Below are 19,851 nucleotides of genomic sequence, written 5' to 3'. Positions count from 1 at the left end.
GGCATTACACAATCGGAAAAATTGCTACCAAAATCTGCATGATTTTGTCCACTACTATATCTAGATAGCAATTACTAAAAACTACCAGTATAATTAATATAGCATAGTATCGATTTAATTATACTGTAGTAAAGACGAATGTTCTCGTGATACTATACGTCCTTATTGCAATCGCTGTGTTCCCACATGAACGCAACTGATTCAATGTGTAAGTATCCGCTTTCAATAACAGCTTCCAATTCTTGATGAGTATAGGTAGCTTTGGTTTACCATACGCTTCATCATTAGCTTAAAAGGTTCCATACAACAATAACCAGTAGCTCCCAAATGGAAAGTTAGGTGACACTGTATTAAAGCAAAATATTATGCATAAAAACAATGATGTCTTATAAATCATCCAACACGTTAAATCTATATATATACATACACATACATATATATATACACACATATACATACAGTATATACACATATATATGCATATATACACAATATATGCACAGACATATATAGGCAACATATATATAGATATAATTATACATACATCAGTAATACACGTTAATGTTCCACATATATATTAACTTCTAATAGTTTTCAGATTATAATCCAAGTAATGGTATTCATTATAATCAATTTCTAAATTTCCATATTATTCAAATACTCACAATGTCCACTACCATACTGTAGGTTAACATAGACGAGCTCCACCACATTCAGCTGTGAGCCTTGTCGGAGTCTCTATCCTAACTCGCCCCATTCCGTCGGTTTATAACTGAACAAAAACCACTTTATCACGGTTCTACCAACTGTGTAAATTCACAAAGATCTAGGCTTGTGACTAAACAATACATAACATAGATACCATTTAAGTTAATATTTAACACTGAATTATGGTTCTCACTTATTATATGGTAACGGTTATATCATATAGATTATACAACAATGTAATTCATAGATAAATAATGGTTGCGGATACTATTTAAATGTATCAGTAATCAACAAATAAAATGTAATTTTACATGACTGTGACCGCACTAATCCCGATACACTTGACTACTCATCTCAAGTCAAAAATGACAGTCTGTGTCAACAACATACCTGAGGATAAATATCCTAATCTTGCAAATATTATCAAAAATAATCAAAGGCTGTAACATATTGAACTAATTATGAATCGATACAAAATAACAACATTTAAGTGAATTCTTATACAAATACAGTAGAGGCTCCTATTAAGGGGACACCTTCGCAACCAAAAAGTCTCCCCTTAATGGGGGTATTCCTTGAATAGGGGTTGGACAGAGTGTTTTGAAAAATATACTTTCATTTTGTGATAAAAATAGTTTCACCTTAATTTTAGGGTTGTTCCATTATGAGGTGTACCAGAGGAGGGGGGTTTTACTGTACTGCAAGCAGTATTAACACAGGTTTACAAATTATGCACTTTAATTAATGCTAAAATTACTGTTAAATTCTATTTACAGGGAGGAGCTTTATTGCAATCCACTAGTCAACCTGGATTTCACATTATGGTGCCATTTATCACATCATATAGGAGTGTGCAGGTAGTAACAGTTGGTTAACATATTATTACATTATAAAAGAAGTTCCAATGACCTCCATCATCACCCTAAACTATCATCAACCTCCACTGTCATTGTCAACTGCCAAAAACCTCATTATCATTATATTTTAGCAAGCTTAAAAATTCATAATATTATTTTATCTTGTTTTATCATCATCATTATCATCATCCTTCATTCAGCATTAACTTGCCAAGTAACTTTACCGATACCTAACAACCACTTCTGCCTTTATCATCCATCATGAAAACCTCTCAAATGTCATCCTCCATTATCTACTGTGAACCTCCATCATCAAATGCCATTCCTCCATCAATATCAACTGTCAAATTCAACAACTGCCAACCTCTGTCATCATCATCATTATCATCATCATCATCTTTATTACCATCACCATCATAAACTGCCAACCTTTATCTTTATAAACTGCCTACCATTCTTTATCAATAGGCATGAGCGAACCCACTTGCCCGACGCCTGGTCGGACAACAATAATTTTAGGGACTACATGTCCGTGGACAAGCACTTTTAGAATAGGCTACTTCACCATGTACTTATAAAAAGTAAAGATTGAAAATGAATTCTTAATTGTTAAATGTTGGCCAGATCTGTCGTAAGACCTACAGCAGGCACACATTTTCGCACGATATCAAACCTGTTAGCTGTCAGCAGTCTGGGCTTGCTGCACGTGTTCTGTTTACAATATAAATTCGCACTGGTCTAGTCTATATATACCAGACATATTTAAAGACTTTGGGCACACAGCCATTAGTTGATTAGTTGAGTTGGACAACATGAAATGTCTGGACTTCAAGACTAGTACAGTAATTACTTTTGTGTACGAATATGAACAGCAGCGATTAGGCCGACTTCAAAAAAGGCCTAGTCTATTTCGTTTGCGCGTGTGGGGAAGACAATCTAGACAAACTAAGAAAAGGTAGTTAAATTGGGATTTAAAGTTGTTAAAGTAATCAAGAAATCATTCACTTCTAAGTGATGGCGACAATGTGCATATAAAATCCAAATCTTGTAAAACTGGAGTTAAAAGTTGAGGGGTTAGGGCCTATAAATGAATAATTTCCCGTCTCAAAAATTTCGCCATCTCGGAGGGATTCGTCCCGTTGGCCCATCCTCATAGTTATATTAGGCTTACATTACAGTACTTGTCTTTCGTTGAGAGGTAATTTTATTTATTTTGCAATAAATGAAATGAGGATGTGTGAGACTGTAAAATATTTCCCGCGTAAAATATTAGGCCCAGAAATCCGTCGCCGCATTTCAAAAATATGAGCAGATTTCGACAGATATTTTGCATAAAATTGAGGCCTTCATAGTAGGAACACAAGTATTTAAGATTCTGTGCATCTATTTTTCTAGATGTTTTCCTGTGCAATTTGAATTTGTTTGTATACTCCGGAAAAAAAAAAAAAATATTTTGAAGTCAGTATTATAATTGATTAAGATCTGCAAACGGGTACAAACATACGATATGGCCACCCCCTTCCCCTTTCTCGAAATACCGTCATAAAACACAGTCCTCTCAGTCTTTGGCTAAGAAATCGTTTATTGTGGGAATCAACCATGCCTGAGAAATGTTTACTTTTAAACACACAATAAGAAAACGATCAACACACTCCTACATACATAGAATATTGTTAATAATGTTTATTTTTTTGAAATTCTCTATATTATACATTATTGAAATTCTTGCAAATTAAAATAAGAACAAAAATAATGTTTGCCTGATCAAAGCAGTGTGCATTTTTCAAAGGTACTTGTCCAGGTCAAGTAAAAATTTATGAATTCCCTCATGCCTGTCATCTACTGATATCCTCCTTTATCAGCTACTGCAGTCCTTCAACATTATCAACTGCCAGCCTCTGTCATCTACAGTACCTGGTAGGTCTATCCATGGAGGTATACCTATATGGTCTGTCTAGCATAAATAAAGAATTGACTAAAATGAATGTGTAATCGGTATAAGGCCTAGCAAAAAGCAAACACAGCAATAAATTATTTAAAAACGTTTAATAATTCAAGTGCAATGTACAACTCATCTAAAGCATGATGAATAATTCATTAGTGTTTCAGGCCGACTTTGACAAGTAAAGTCTGGTTTTCTTAAAATTGCTACACAGTCGCTACACTGTTTTCAGTGTAATTGTTGTACTGCGTAGCAGTTCCCGACACAATCAGGAAGGATCACTGATTCAACTGACCAATCAGCATCACCGAAAGGTGTCGGCGATAGAGTGTAGCGATTGTATGGAAACCAAGCTTTTGCAAATTTTTTGCTAACCCAAACCCAAATTGTACCAGCAGTATGTTGTTCAAAACTCTATATTATTCATTAATTTGTAGGCCTATTTCCAAATACAATGTGTAATGTCATATTGCAACCTGGGTATTCATAACGCATGTTTTATTTAATTGCATATTGTTAATATTTCACAATACCATGCATGTTGTGAATTATGCATACTGTAGTCACTGTTATTCATTGTATTCATGTTCCTTGCACTAAATTTATTCATGGAAAAATAAGCAACTCAATTAATCTAGTTAAAAGTTATGGCACTGATAAGAAATTAAAATTTGCAACAATTTATCATTTTTGCAATAAACCTACATTTTTGTCTTATTCACATGAATTCAAATAGGCCTAAAAATTATCTTTATCTCTTTTTTGTGAATATTGGGCCAATTATTGTTAATTTATGTTCTATTTTATTATTATTAATTGTTATTCTTAATATCATTAATTAACCATAGACTTAAGGAAGAACAACATATATAATTTTTATTTATTTATTTGTACTAAACAACAGCGATACCAACCGCCACTAACAGGTTAAAATACATAAAAAATATGTCAATAGATATAAAATATGTCAATAGATATAAAATACATTAAAAAGTACTAAAAACTTTTGATTTAAAAACTTTTAAACTGTCAAAAAAAAAATAGAACAAAATTCTTTTTGATACTGTATTTTGTGTGTTGAATTTGGGTTTTAACCGTGTATAATTAAAGAGATTATTATTATGTTTTCTTGAGTCATACCGGTAATAGGATGCCCTGTAAGATCATACTCTTAAAAATATCCCTCATGAACCAACACCCTTGCCCCCAGTAACTAAGTCAGCTATGGGGATGTCTTCTGTCTCAAGTGAATATTTTACTAATAACAAAGCAGAAAAGCCGGCTCTGCATGATGGAAGTTTTAAGTCTGTACGGGCACTATTACTCGCATATATAATCCTTATATCCAATCTACGGAACTTAAATTTTGTAAAAGTATGATACAGTATATACATATATTGTTCTACGTATTTTCATGACAATAAAATAGCTATATAATTTTGTATCTGTATAATAATACATTAGTAATCAGTATTTTGGCCCCGAAATCTAGAGACAGAAATACCAGAATGGTATCTGAAAGGAACTATTGATTACTTCAGTAAAATAGTAATTAATTGTAAATAATTTGCTTCATCATTTTTTTGGCCCTGAATTCTAGCAAAATGCTACCGAAGGCTATGTCCTCCATCATCAACTGACAACCATCAACATTATCAACTGCCAATTGTCAAAATGATAACTTCTATGGTTATCTACTGCTAATCAATATTTAACTACCAATCAAGTGCTGTAGCGGCGCTACAGGGGGGAAATGTCCCTCAGATAACTTTCTTTCCCCCTCCTGCCAGTCATATCAATTGCTGTAATGAAGTTGACGCAGGGCGGTCGTGTATCCAGTAGTAGTGCCCCTTCCCCTTTCCCTTTTTTTTTTTTTCTGGCACCACCACTGATCAAGTGGCGGCGCTCTTGATCAACTGACAATATCTTTCTAAGAATTAGCATTCATCTTGAGGTTTTTTTTTAAAAGTATTGTAGCAGAGCATTACATCTTATTTATCTTTTTACATTATTTAGACTACATTACAAACAGATGAAGTGAAAAATGTACCATGTGGAACAAGGTATCAAATTATTATTATTATTATTATTATTATTATTATGTTACTAAAACCTACCTTAAGGGGAACTTAGACAATTGAGAAATTAGAGAACAATTAAAAAACGACGTTAAGTGGAAAATAACACAAAAGATATTCCCCTTAAGTCCGACTTAGCGCATATTATTATTATTATTATTATAATTATTATTATTATTATCACCTTAATCCTTCAATAATGATACACTTACCCCTGCTTTATGTTGTATTAATTGGTGATATGTTAGTTCCTCCTTGATATTTTAATTCTTTCCTCACATTGTATATGAAATAGAAATAGTGTTTAACTTTGAGACAACAAGTAAGGCGAGACTTTCTTTATACCTTGTTTAGTGAACCTGCCGCCCACCAATAATGATGATTTTGAATAAAAATAAAAAAATTTTTTTGGCAAATTAGCGCACCTGTTTACATTCACCAATAAAATGTTATTTTTATTTTCTCCTCCATCTGGATGTTTTTAGCAAAAATACTTGCTGAATAAGAAAACAAAATTTTATTTTTATTTTTTTTCTGCGATCTTTAAAAAATATAAGTTTGCGAAACAAGGTATAAAAAAAGCCTCACTTAAACTTTAGTAATCTTAACTAGTACAGTCCTTTAAACAAGAGATTGAAAACTAATGATGAACATGTTATTGTACTTTAGTGGTGGAGTAATGATATACTTTGATAGAATAGAGGTCGTTAATCTACTCTCTGCTGATAAAGGTTAGTAAATATGGAAACACATTAATTTTAATACCTGTTGTTATATTTATTATTTTTTGAAAATTCAAATTGTTTCAATTAAAAAATATATTTAGCGATTAAGAGCTCTATGTATGTGATCAGTTTTAGTGACAAATTTAATTCAGTGGCAGTGCCAATGGGGGATAAAGGGGGAACAGGATCACCTGTCGAGAAACCCTGTACCCCTGTTAAGGAAGCCAATTTTTCTTCAGGGAACACTTCTTTAAAAAATCATGTTTCATGAAATTCGGCTAAGGACTTGGACCTCTTGTCAGGGAGCTTGGTCACACCTGTTGGGAACGTTGGACCCCATGGCAAGAAGATGTTGGGCACCGCCACTGATTCAGTTGAATGTTGAATTGATCATTTATCAAATATATTATCAGCTTGAAATGAGAGATGGATTAAAACAATTCATTTATTTTCTGATTTAGAAAACTTTTTACAAAAGATTTTTAAATTGACTACCAGCCAATTTAAGCATCTATATGAAAATGTAAAATAATGTTATTTTCCAATTAAATGTAATTGCTTGATTAGCATGAAAAAATATTGTTTTATTTTCCAATTGAATTCTAGTATTAACATTTTTAACTTGGGATTTATTTGATTGGTTGGCTTGTATTTTAACTAAAATCCATTTTCCACTAGTGTATGACGTTGTCAAGAACTATACGGCTGATTATGACAAGGCATTAATATTCAACAAAGTCCACCACGAATTAAACCAGTTTTGTAGTGCACATAATCTGCAAGAAGTTTATATTGAATTGTTTGGTAAGACTTTGTTTTTTTTTTTGTCGCTGCTGTTGCTTTTGCTGTTGTGGTTGCTATTAATAATTGTATTATTATTATTGTTTTTATGTTATTATTATGGAATCTTTTATAATTGTGTAACCCTCTATTTTATCATTCAGATCAAATTGATGAAAATTTAAAGAAGGCTCTACAATTAGATTTAGTTGAAATGGCACCTGGAATTCTTATTCAGGTAAAAAAATATTCGCACTTTTTCCCCATTTCACCAGCCATATTATTTTGGACAGTCAAATTGACACATACCATACTGGAGCCCAGTAAGTAGTGTAAATGTTGCGTGAGTGAGGGTAAAGAAATATCTAGCTTGTAAACATTTGTAAAATGTAACACTCAATCCCAGGAGGAGAATACAGTATGTGACAAAAGACTGCGAGTAAAAGTGCCTGCAGCGGGTAAAAATTATTAAGACCGTAACATTCTTCGACAAATCATACGATATTCAAGATCACAGCCACTTTGATCGTAGCGGGGCGACAGACCCCTCCCTCCATTATGGCAATTACTGGCGCCACCCTTGTGATAGTTCTTTCTTATTTAAGTTTTAGTCATAGAACTATTAAAAGTGCAGATTCATAAACCATGGATAAAATGCAAGAATTAATTAAAAATTTTTAAGGATGGAAGTGCATTCAGGTATTGCATTTAACTAATCAGAACAATTCCAGTTTAGTTTATCATCAATGTACGGTAATTGATAATATATTTTTGTTCATTTTACAACATGCACCTCTTTACCATTGATCAGCAGATGTTCACGATATGCTTTGGTTTCCTGTAATCAATAATAATTTCCTTGGTTTTATCTATACAGTAGATGCTAAGTACAACTTTTTCAGAACACCAATAACATGAGTTAACATTTGTAAGCATTTACATCATCCTCAGTATTTAAACTTACTAAATAAGTGTCAACTTGCCAATTTGACCAGGAAGCTCGCCTTCTGCTGAGTTAAGGTTCAAAGTCTTTAGAATATAATGAGAATAGAACAGAAAGTGAACATCACTGAGAAGTACCATTGTTACTTTTCAGAGGACTAGAGAATAAAAAATTAACTAGACTTACTATGTCTGTTGTTAAAACAGAACATAGGTTTTTTTCTCATTGATATAATAAGACCTGATATTGAAATTAGTAAAAAGAAAGAAAGTAAAAACAAAAAAATATATATAAAAATTGCTCGACAAAAGACCCAAACCAACGCTACAGGTACAATGTTTTAGTTAGGGTGATAGAGAAAATTGTTCATGCATTGCATGGTAATTTTGCATTTAACCTAGCTGTAACTGGTTTGAAATGCTTTAGAAAATACAAATTACATTTAGTTTTAAATTTTAGTGAAGTTTAATTGAAATTTTATTGAAGTTTAATTACCCACTTAATCAATATTCAAAATTATGTAGAACAACATCATTTAATATGCACATCTTTGATATATTCAAATGAGTTGCCATTTACATTAAACTTTAAATACTAAAAAAGATATTTAAATTGATTACCAGCCAATTGGCGGGTAATCCAAACACGTAGGAATAGGCTGGTCAATCCAAACATGTAGGAATAGTAAAATTGAAATTGAAAGGAAACTAAATGGTAGAAATAACTTCCATGCTTAAATATACAAAGTAAGCAAAAAAATGTTGGATTTTATTGTTCATATTTATTAGTTCACATTGACAGTATACCTTTAAGATAGTGTAATATGATTGGTTAATGGACCTTTTGCTGAGCTGAGCCTCTTTGGATATTGTTGTTAAGGTACCACAAAACAATAGTGTAAACGTACTTAAACCCATGCCTCTGTGGGACAACAAGTGTATTTGTAGGTCACGCGTGTACTCCTGACTGTGATGATTGGTCAGTTGTCTCTGGAAAGGTCAATTTGTTGTTGTTGTTATTGCAGGCTGTTCGTGTGACAAAGCCAAAAATTCCTGAGGTTATTCGCAAGAATTATGAAATGATGTAAGTTTTAATTATCAAACTAAATAATAATTAGGGTAATTTAATTATCTTTGTTAAATTATAATTATACAAGTTTCCCCCCAAATTAAACCATCAACGTAAATGAATGAATTTAATGAAAAAATAATTAGAACTTTGTTGGCTTGAAACAGGGAACATGAAAAAACAAAACTTTTGATTGCTCAACAACATCAGAAGGTGGTTGAAAAGGAGGCTGAAACAGAGCGGAAGAAGGCAATCATTGAAGCAGAGAAAGCAGCGCAGGTTGCCAAGATTCAACTAGAGCAGAAGATTATGGAAAAAGAGAGCCATAAACAAATATCTGAAATTGAAGGTATTGTCTACAAAATGAACTGAAGTGTCCCCATGCATTTTAATTGTTAACTGTTTTCATGAAAATGTGCAGGATATAAATATAAGGGTTTCAATCCTTTGCTGTGCATTTTTCTTTAGTCCTTATGACACTTTATCTGTGGAGTTGCCTGCTACTTTGCTGATAATGCAGCAACATGTAAACATATGAACCCAATGACCAAAGATAAAAAAGTGCTTTGTAACTTCGAAGGAAGAAGTGCTGTAAAAGCAATCAATAACATGTAACAACTACATTGAAAGTACCCTCTGACTGACCTGATACTAAGTTTGAAAAAACATTTGGTTGATCACCAGCAATGTATAAACATATGGACCCAAAGACAAGAGATAAAAAAGTGCTTTCTAACTGTAAAAGCAATCAATAACATACAGCAGCTATATTAAAAGAACCCTCTGAACAATCTAATACTAAATTAAGTATTTTTACTGGAGTATAAATAAATTGCAGCAATAAATGCACATAGTAATTTCTTTGGGGTTGCTTCTCTTGTCCAGTAATACTTAATCTTGTGTTATCTTGTATTTACCATTTTGTTTTGTTACATATTCTTGTAGATACGTCAAATTATGCTCGAGTAAAATCACAGTCTGATTCAGACTTTTACAGAGCTAGTAGAGAAGCAGAAGCTAACAAGGTTGGTTGTTATCAGTTCATTAAGCACATACCTTATTATTGTCCCCCCCCCCCATTCACCACTACATTTTCACGCCGCACCTTTAGGCTGTAACAATCAATAGGAAACAGTCATTAAGAAACTGTAGGTAGCGGTAGCTTTTACTACGGAGAAATGGGAATTCTGAACTAAGCAATGCGCATGCGCAGTCACCAAATGACATTCGTGAATTATCTGTAAAAACACTAGATGCTAGACAGCCAGTCAGCATGCTATCAAGCCATGTCAAGCATGTGCAGTTACCAAAAAGACGTCTCGGGAACCAAGTAGCGGCTGCGAAGAAGGTATGAAGTAGAAACGGGAAAACTATATATGTTATGGATGGAAAATAATGAGAACTCGAGTGGGTCGAAAGCCTCTATTTTGGCTATCTTTACAGCCAGATCAGTGTTCGCCAGGGTGAATAAAGTATATTAGGCTCTATCGTCGTACCTACGTACGTAGACCTATGCATTGACAATCAAATAAAAAATAACCACAGAAACTGACGACACAACCTAGGGCCTACTACTAGTCAAGTAGTAGAGCCAGGGTATTCCACATTTAATGTCGAAAAATATGGTGCCTTACGCTGAAGCGGGTTAGGGTTAGGATAACTATTATCAAGATATCGTACTGTACCCATGTTTTATCGACCCATAAAAAATAGCCACACATTGGCGGCAGTAGTAGATAGGTCTAGCCAAGCTAGTGGGGAGGGTATACAAATAAATAAAATAACAATAAAATTAATATTAATATTAATAGCAATAATGGTAAAAATGCGGTTTGGCTCAGTGGTTTTCATTCTGGTTGTTGAACTTGTAGTCAGCAGGAGTACAAGCAAATATAAACAGTAACAGACTCCATGGTTGGCAAAACGAACAAGGGAAAACAATGTGAAAGATTAAGAGATGAGATCGATATTTATCAGGGAAGAGTGAAATGGTGCAACACAGCAAGAGAAAAAAGATTGATTTGGAGTCGACATCCTGAAATATTTGGCCAACAGTGGACCGACAATAGCTGATGATGAAGCCTCTGAAGGTTATCAACGTGGTCGAGCCTTGAGTCTAGGTGACAGCTTAATCTACCATATAGGATTACAACTCAGACAAAGTGGGGCCCAGCCGCAGGAAGAATCTTAAATGACCCGCCCTTTGATAATTCCATATTTGTTTGGATTATTTTATTTTTTTAACTTCAATTTTATTTTTAAAATAATCTTTAATTCATAATTACACAGTATTATGCATATTGCAGTAAAAAAAATTAGGCCTATCCTTAACAATAAATAAGCATAGGGCTATATTTATTGATCTATAGGAAAATACAATTACAGATTTATTTATTGAAACAGCTAACTTAAATACGATAACAAAATTTACACATATGATAAATTTGGAAGTACCTGTAGCTGTATACACAAATTGAATAAGCTACAGAAGTTGCAGCATTTTTTTATAGGAACTTTTTCCTGTTTAGTTTCATCACATACCAGGATTGGATTTTTTTTATTCTTCTTATTCTTATTCTTTATTGCCAGAAACACAACAACAACAAACACATAGAGTCAACTCAGGGAGTAGGCAGGAACCAAAAAGTGAACTAAATCACTGTAACAAAGTTAAGATTCCATACTCCCTGAGTAGCAAAACAGAACAATAAATATATAGATGTATACATATAAATAAATTCTTACGTCAAGAAATCAAATAATTAAAACAATAATGATCAAACAGTTACGCGGCGCAAAAGTAACTAAGTGGAGTGGCTGTAACATAAGACATGCGATTTAGGCGAGCGCAAAAAAGTAGGAAAGGAATCAAGGATAAGGGAATTTTTTATATTTTCAGGGAGTTTTTCCCAAAGTCTGGGTAACACATGAATGGCAGAAAGGTGAAGAGAGTTAGTTCGAGCATAAAGGTGTCTAAACAAAAGCGTCTCTCGATGGCGACTATTTACAAGTGTGAACTGACGGATGCTACTACAATCAACAACGCCAGTAAGCGACTTACAGACAAACGATAACAGAAGAAAATTTCTGCGAGCGGATAAACTAGGCCAGTTGAGTTTAATGAGACGATCTTCGTACTCACATTCGCCTTTTTTCTGCTTAAGGACAAGTCTAGTAGCCCTTCGCTGAACTGCCTCAATACGGTCTACAAGTATTTTAGTATTAGGCAACCAGGAAGGGACACCGTATTCAAGTATAGGAACAACAAGAGCTTTGTAAAGTGAGAAAATGGCAGAAGGAGAGGAGCCACCAGCAGTGCTGGCAATGAAACCCAGCATTCTGTTCGAACGGGAAATAATTTTGTTAACTTGGTCATCCCAAGTAAGTTTATAGTTAATTGTAACCCCAAGATGATGATTCAACACAGCATGTATAGGTGAACCAGCTAGATAATAAACTGGTCGATATTCTTTTTTTGAACGAGTAATGTGAAGAATTTTAGTTTTATTTAGATTAAGTTCCATTTCGTTTAAATCACACCAGGAAGTGAGACGATTTAAATCGGACTGGAAAGCAAGTTCGTCGTCAACAGAGAAAATATTTTTTGTAAATAATGGTATCGTCAGCAAACAAAGCGCAATGGGAGAGGAGAAAAGTAGGAAGATCATTAATGAAAAGATTGAAGATAAGAGGACCGAGAACGCTTCCTTGGGGGATTCCAGAAGAAACAGGGGAAGATTGGCTAGTGGCATCTTGGTACAGGACTCGTTGGGAACGACCTAAAAGAAAAGACTTGATCCATTTCCATACATTACCTCTAATGTTAAAATGAGTAGCTAGTTTATTTAACACAATGTGGTGGGGAAGTTTATCAAACGCTTTAGCATAGTCCAAAAAGACAACATCAATTCGAGGAGGCTTAGGTTTATCGAGGGAAGATGCCCAGGAATGTATCAAGTTTGTAAGTTGGGTAACACAAGACCGGGAAGAGAAAAATCCATGTTGAGAATCGCTGATTGGACAGCAATAAGCAACGTGATTGGATATACCAGTAAAAATTATTTTTTCAAGAATTTTGAAACAAAGAGGGGTAAGAGAAATTGGTCTGTAATTGCAAATAGAGGACTTGTCACTGGATTTATATATGGGAGTAATGTGAGAAACCTTCCAGGCAGTAGGGATTTTGCCCTTCGTAATTGACATGTTAAATAAGTTAAATAAGGGAGGGGCAATAATTTCTGAAGCGGACTTTAATATGAATGGATGGACAGAGTCAGGACCAGGTGATTTATTTGATGATAAGCCACTAATGACATTTTCGACAGTGTGAACATCAAAGTTAATATGAGAGAGTTCGGGAATGGGAACGTTACATGCAGGAGGATCGACACAAGGGGGAGTAGGAGGACCAAAGACAGAAGGTGAAGATACGTGTGAGCCATTAATGTTAAAGGACAGGTGAGCGTTTACGCTCTCTAATAAAGCGCCAAAAAGCTTGTGATCGCTGGTAAAAAGTTTGTTAACATAAGAGTAATACGACTTATTACACATTCGTTTAACTACGTTACGGATAGATTTGTATTCATTCCAAGCAGCTATTGAGCCAATGCGCTTAGCCTTTCTAAACAATCTATGTTTTTTATTAATGCATTTTCTGATGTCCCTGGTAACCCAAGGAGAATGTTTCCTCTTTTTACTGGATTTTAATGGAACAGAGTCGCGAATTATTGCAGAGAGGATGTCCAAAAATCCGTCCCATGAATTATCAACTGAGTTTTCATCCATGAAGACACTCCATGGGGCAAGGTGAATAAGTTGATTAAGATGGTCGATATCAGTTTTGTGATAAGCTAAAAAATTACGGATTAGAGATTTTGAACGCTTAACGGAGATTAAAATATTGAAGGAGATTGCAAGGTGATCACTCACAACTGGGTTATCAGTGACATTAAGAGAGCATAAACGTTCAGGTCTATTGGAAAAAAGAAGATCAATTATTGTACCAGTTGAGGGATCATGGGGGTTAGGCCTGGTGATTTCATTAACAACCTGTGAACAATCAAGTGCATTGATTGCGTCGATAAAATTATTAGGTTTAATATTTGCATGATTCCAATTTAAATTAAAGTCTCCGATATATATTTACTATCGTACTTAGGTAAATAAGGTAGTAAAAAAACAAGAAAATTATTACTAAAATCATTCCAAAATGATACAGGGGAATTAGGTGGACAATAACAAACAGCAAAGAGCATTTTACAATTACCAACTGAAATAGAAAAACATATAATTTCATGAGGTGTAGACTCGAGTTCATGACAATGAATTGGATTCAGTTCAGTCTTTATAGCTGCAAGCACACCACCTCCTTTCTTGGTAGATCTGTCTCTTCGGATTACAAAATAATGCCGAGGAAATCCTAAAGATGAAGTTAAGTCATCAGACGTGAGCCATGATTCAGTTATGGTTAAAATATAAATGCACTGAACAGAGAGAAATGCTTGAAGTTGGGTGGTTTTGTTCCAGAGGCTGCGAGCATTCATGTTCATACAGTTTATACTTGATGATGCTGAGTGATGATGTTGCTGTTGCTCCTGTAGTCAAGGTCCATTGTGTTGAGCAGGTCCAGGGTTAGGATGAATGTTGCCGTCACGTGACAGACTGTAGTAATGACATGATGCAGTTGAGTTTGAGTAAATGGCATGAGGGTGTCCTTGAAATTTGCGCTTGATGAACGGATGGTATAATGTATTTTGCAAAAAACATACAAACTGTACGCCCATATGGTTTAATAGGTCTTTAAACGAAGCAAGATGACACTTGTAAAAAATAAACTCACAGCTAGGATCACAATTCAGAGTGGAGTCACCCCTCATATATGGGGGTTGAGTAGATATAACATTGCGTCGTGATACCGCAATAATGTAAAATATATAATTGTCTTTAGTGCCACTGCCAGGTGGCTCCGAATGATTTGGTTTAACGGAGACGTCATAGAACAGGTGTGACGTGGTATCGATGGAATTATCAAAGTACAAAATACTGATGTCGCAGTCTGATACAAAAAGAGATTTAGAAACTGTAGTTACCGGATGATCAGCACTGTAAAGTTCACTGTTCACATAAATAATCATAGAGCAAATGGTAAAAGCGAAAAATTGAAGATATAAAAACTTGCACTTATCAATAGTAGTAAAACGACAGCAAAATGTACAAACGGCGAAAATATCAAAATACATACGAAATCAATTTCGTCAGGTGAAAATCGGGTACATTACAGTTAAGAACTTTGCAATTTAGTTTAAAACTTGTATTAAAACTGGAAAAAAGCGTCCAGAACCATTAAGGATTCTAGGCTCAGGGAGTGCCCATAAATCAGCAAGTGCTTCAGGTCAATGACCTCACAGTCATCCAAAAAATGTCTAGATCCGCTTATGCTGTTTGTAAGGGTTAGCATTCTAATGGACCTTTTCGCTAAGCCTCACCCCTTGGATATTGTTGCCAAGGTCTCACAATCGACAGTATAAAAACATACATGCACGTGCACACACGCATGCTTTTGCGGGAAAACACACGTTTATTCCACGCCCTCTTCTGATTGGTCAGTTGTTAAGTTTGATTGACACTCCGGAAGGTATAATTTACCACCAGTAGAAAGAAACCAGTTTAAGAGTCTTGATATCACCATCAAGCAATTACTTTAGATTCCTCCATGGTATGACCCACTATTTTTGTATGTATTATAATGAGATATATAAATATAAGTATATTCAACATAAAACTGTGCGTTTTAATGATGCACTGTCAAAAATACCTTAAAACTTCAATGAAAACCGGAATAGCTTATATAAAAGGATTAACTTCCAACCAGAAACAGATTGGGAAAAATAGTTTTTGCTGATTTACAAATCAATTAGGCCATTGTTATTTTGATTATTCTATTTAAATATTTAAAAACCAAATTGTTGAAATTGTATATTTGCTCTTGTTTTGCAGGTGAAACTAACGCCAGAGTATCTTGAAATGCTGAGATACCAAGCAATAGCATCAACAAGTAAGATCTACTTTGGTTCCGATATTCCTAGCATGTTTGTCGATGGTGGTGTAGCCAGTGCTTCTGCAGCAAAGGTAAGCCTCTCATTCTTGAATAATCGAGTAATATATCTTAGTTATGGTTATTTTTTCTTAATATAATCAGGTTTGCTGTATTTATTTATTAATATTACAATCCTTTTTTCCATTTCTGCTCTATTATTATTATTATTATTGGCGTAATAAACCTAACCAGAACAACAAACTCCAAACGCAAGTTGTCGGATTGAGAGCACATGTTTACGATGATAAATAAACAAGTGTGTTTTGTCAATAACTTATTAACATCGTCATGAAGGCTAGATGCAGTGGCGTATCTAGGGGAGGGCGGGAGACAACACACCCCCCAAAAATAAAGGTCAAGTAGTTAAAAATCACCTAAAATCACAATATTTTGCCAATTAACACCCCTCAACTGATCATTGTGGGCCTCCCCACTTCACCTTCGCGGCCACCATCACTCCCCCCCCCCCCAATTCAAGACTTCTAGACGCCACTGGCTCTAGATACGCCACTGGCTAGATGATCGCAAAATGAATGTAAACAACATAATTCAGCAATATAAAAACTAGACACACGGTAGAAAGGTCCATAAAACATACAGATGTTTTAATGAGAATTAAAACAATACTTTGTTGTTAAACGGGAGAATGCCAGCAAACAAAATGAAAACCAACAAAAGTTGGAACCATAGTTTTTTTTACGGAAACATTTTCAGTGTTGACCATGGGGGGGGGGGTCAGTGGACCGACAAATTTGAAGAACATACTCTAGGATGTACATTATGTTCTTTAAATTTGTTGGTCCACTGACCCCCTTGGTCAACACTGACAATGTTTCCGTAAAAAAAAAAACTATGGTTCCAACTTGTTATTGTTGTGTGTAACGTAAATGCATGACAATAAAAGCATTGCATAATAGCTACCAGTTTGATTGTAGTTCATTACTGTATGTTTCTGGGGCGGGTGCAGGTCTTGGGTCATTTAAAGAACATACTGTAGAATATACATAGCGGCAGTTTGGCGCAGTGGTTGAGGTTTGGGCTTTTAATCATAAGGTCAAGGTTTCTAGTCTCTGCTATTCAGGTTCGCTTGTGTCCTTGGGCAAGGCACTTTAGCTACATTGCTTTAGTCCACCCAGTTGTATCAATGGGGACTAACCTGCGATGGACTAGTGTCCCGTCCAGGGGGATTACAACTCTCATCCGCTTCACACTACAGAAACTGGGGATAAGCTCCAGCCCTATTGTCCCACCAAAGGTGAACTAAAATGATGAGGCATAATGGGGTAACAGACAAATAATAATACGATGCAAAAAAAGTTAGAATATAAAAATAAAGCCTTTAATTAATGTAATTAAAAATGCAACTTCTCTTGCCCTCCACAACACATTGTTTCTTACCGACGGTTTATCGTCGCACATATAGGCTAGAATAATATAACTATTCTCCCATAGGATCAGTCAGTCACAGGCACAGGTGGCAAAGAACATCTAAATTGAGGGCTGTCTTGACGTCACCTCCCTTACATGACCGTGAGCAGTTGGTATCTTTTGAGGTGTGTCGCATGACTCAGCATATTTTGTTTTTATACAGCGGTACACCTCACATAATAATTACGCTAATTAAGGTCATGCTTAATTGCTTCCATTATAAATACGCAAATTGTAGCACTAGACGATCGTTTTTACCATGACACATATGAGCCCTAGTGGCTCGTAAAGGATTGGTTTTTTTTTGGTTTTTTTCTGTAGCATGTACATAATAATACATATTATTTAATGCCACAATTTGAAATGTTTGAGTTATTTTTTTCAGACTGCAAGTAAAACAGAAGCTAAGAAGAAATCTGGTGAATGAAACCAAATATCACTGCAACAGCAACAAACACCTTTTTAAATTTCATAATTTTTTGTACTAATGTATGTATATGACTGTTCAGACACACAGTGATATGCTAGACTAGCTTACAACAGCAAAGCTAATCCACAGAAAAACAAGCTAGGGCAAGAACCTTCAGCACTCTCATCTAATACATGCAGATGAGAAGAATTAATGATGGGCATTCCCTGTTCATCGACCAACACAACCTAGACCCAATTTGTTGCATGAATTTGCACATTTGTATTGTAAGTTACCTCACGATTTAATGTGGTGGACAGACTAAAGCTATAGCTTTAACTGGTTTTCCAAGTAGCGAAGACTTGAAGAAAGGGGTGCTGGAAGTTACTGAATGAGATATATCCACACATTGCGCGCCATGAGCGTCAGGTTTTGCGGACACCGTCCTTATACATATATCCATGGTTATTACTATCATTAATGTTTTTACTATTACAGTACTATTTTTTTTAAATTCATTGAAATAAATATTAGACCCTGAATCCTTGTTTGTTTGGCTTTGAACAAGTTGGCTTATATTAAAGAAAGGGATGATGATGAGATTGGGTTTCATCAAAACTTGTATAACTGTTTCAAAACCATTTCTTGCCTAGTTTTTGCATTACCAAGCCAAGTGAGGCGTGGCTGGTGTTTACTAGCTGGCACAGCTAATCTGGTACTTACCACTGACATAAATAACAGAAGCTGGATGGCTTAGCAGGGGGCTTAAGCTTATCCACTGACAAAGTCCAGACAATAATATTTCTTTGTGGTTTAATTTTTCTCAGCTGTACACCGTGTGTCTGAATATACTATATTGATTTTTTAAATGTTAATGTTTCTTGAAAAAAAGGTTTTCGTTAAGCAATTTATGGAAAATACATTTATTTACTTTTTTTGTTATTAATTGTCAAAGTATAGACACAAGAAAAAACAAAGATAAATTGAAATATGTATGTAGGATATTTTTTATCATCTTAGTTAAAAATAAAATGGTGCAAGCCCAAAGAGCTTGAAGAAAATATACTATGCAGGTTTAAATTATGGTAGCTTTTAGAGTTGTAGAATTACCACCTTACAAAAGTAGCTTTTTTATGAGTTGATTATAATTTTTTTTTATTATTCATCTTTTTAAAAAAGTATTAACATCCTGGTCTGTCCATCATTGATTGGCTGTGATGTAGCTTGTAGCAAATTTGCGTTTAGATATAACAGGCTTCTTTGGTCGCTAAATTGTACATCTTTGGCTCTGTTTCTAATGACCACCTCCAAGAACAGTTTGTTTAATTAACAGTTAAATGTTGCCTATTTTATGGCAACAAACTTTGTACTCCAAAAATAAATAGGGTATCAGTCCGTAGTCATGTTTAAATTAAAGCCGGGCACTTCGACGGTCATACAATGAATCCATCTTCACTTTCTGTGCGCACTAGACAACGTGACGCGATCACTTCCTGTGCGCACTAGACAACGTGACGCGATCACTTCCTGTGCGCACTAGACAACGTGACGCGATCACTTCCTGTGCGCACTAGACAACGTGACGCGATCTGCTGATTGTCAGTGCCAACAAAGAGTATACTCTTTGGTGGCAGTCTTAACGTATCGTCTTTAAATGAGGTCCAATGCGCACGCATCTTCGCGTTGCAATATAGAATTGCAAGTCCGTTCAAAACTGGAAGCTTTTAAAGTTTAGTCTATTTTATGGCAACAAACTTTGTACTCCAAAAATAAATAGGGTATCAGTCCGTAGTCATGTTTAAATTAAAGCCGGGCAC

At 34.9% G+C, this 19,851-nt stretch overlaps 1 protein-coding gene across 3 annotated transcripts in view; it reads left to right on the top strand.

The window, feature by feature from the left end:
* The window catches only part of LOC117101100 (erlin-2-B-like), a 30,018-nt gene that overhangs the window by 8,619 nt on the left and 1,548 nt on the right, over positions 1-19,851 (top strand). For 2 of the 3 annotated variants that reach the window (XM_033240971.1, XM_033240974.1), the window contains exons 4-13: positions 1,485-1,565; positions 5,524-5,570; positions 6,255-6,316; positions 6,989-7,114; positions 7,255-7,328; positions 9,058-9,116; positions 9,269-9,450; positions 10,047-10,126; positions 16,098-16,229; positions 18,011-19,200. In XM_033240971.1, coding sequence (XP_033096862.1) covers positions 1,485-1,565; positions 5,524-5,570; positions 6,255-6,316; positions 6,989-7,114; positions 7,255-7,328; positions 9,058-9,116; positions 9,269-9,450; positions 10,047-10,126; positions 16,098-16,229; positions 18,011-18,052 — 885 coding nt within the window. In that variant the 3' untranslated portion in view covers positions 18,053-19,200. Of the gene's footprint in view, positions 1-1,484; positions 1,566-5,523; positions 5,571-6,254; positions 6,317-6,988; positions 7,115-7,254; positions 7,329-9,057; positions 9,117-9,268; positions 9,451-10,046; positions 10,127-16,097; positions 16,230-18,010; positions 19,201-19,851 lie in introns of those variants that run through there. The other variant, XM_033240972.1, reaches the window with a different exon arrangement.

This window comes from Anneissia japonica, unplaced genomic scaffold (assembly GCF_011630105.1).
Source record: "Anneissia japonica isolate Jap-2015-1 unplaced genomic scaffold, ASM1163010v1 scaffold4054_len1135799_cov195, whole genome shotgun sequence".
NCBI classification, from domain to species: Eukaryota; Metazoa; Echinodermata; class Crinoidea; order Comatulida; family Comatulidae; genus Anneissia; species Anneissia japonica.
This window is presented reverse-complemented; position numbering and strand designations above follow the sequence as displayed.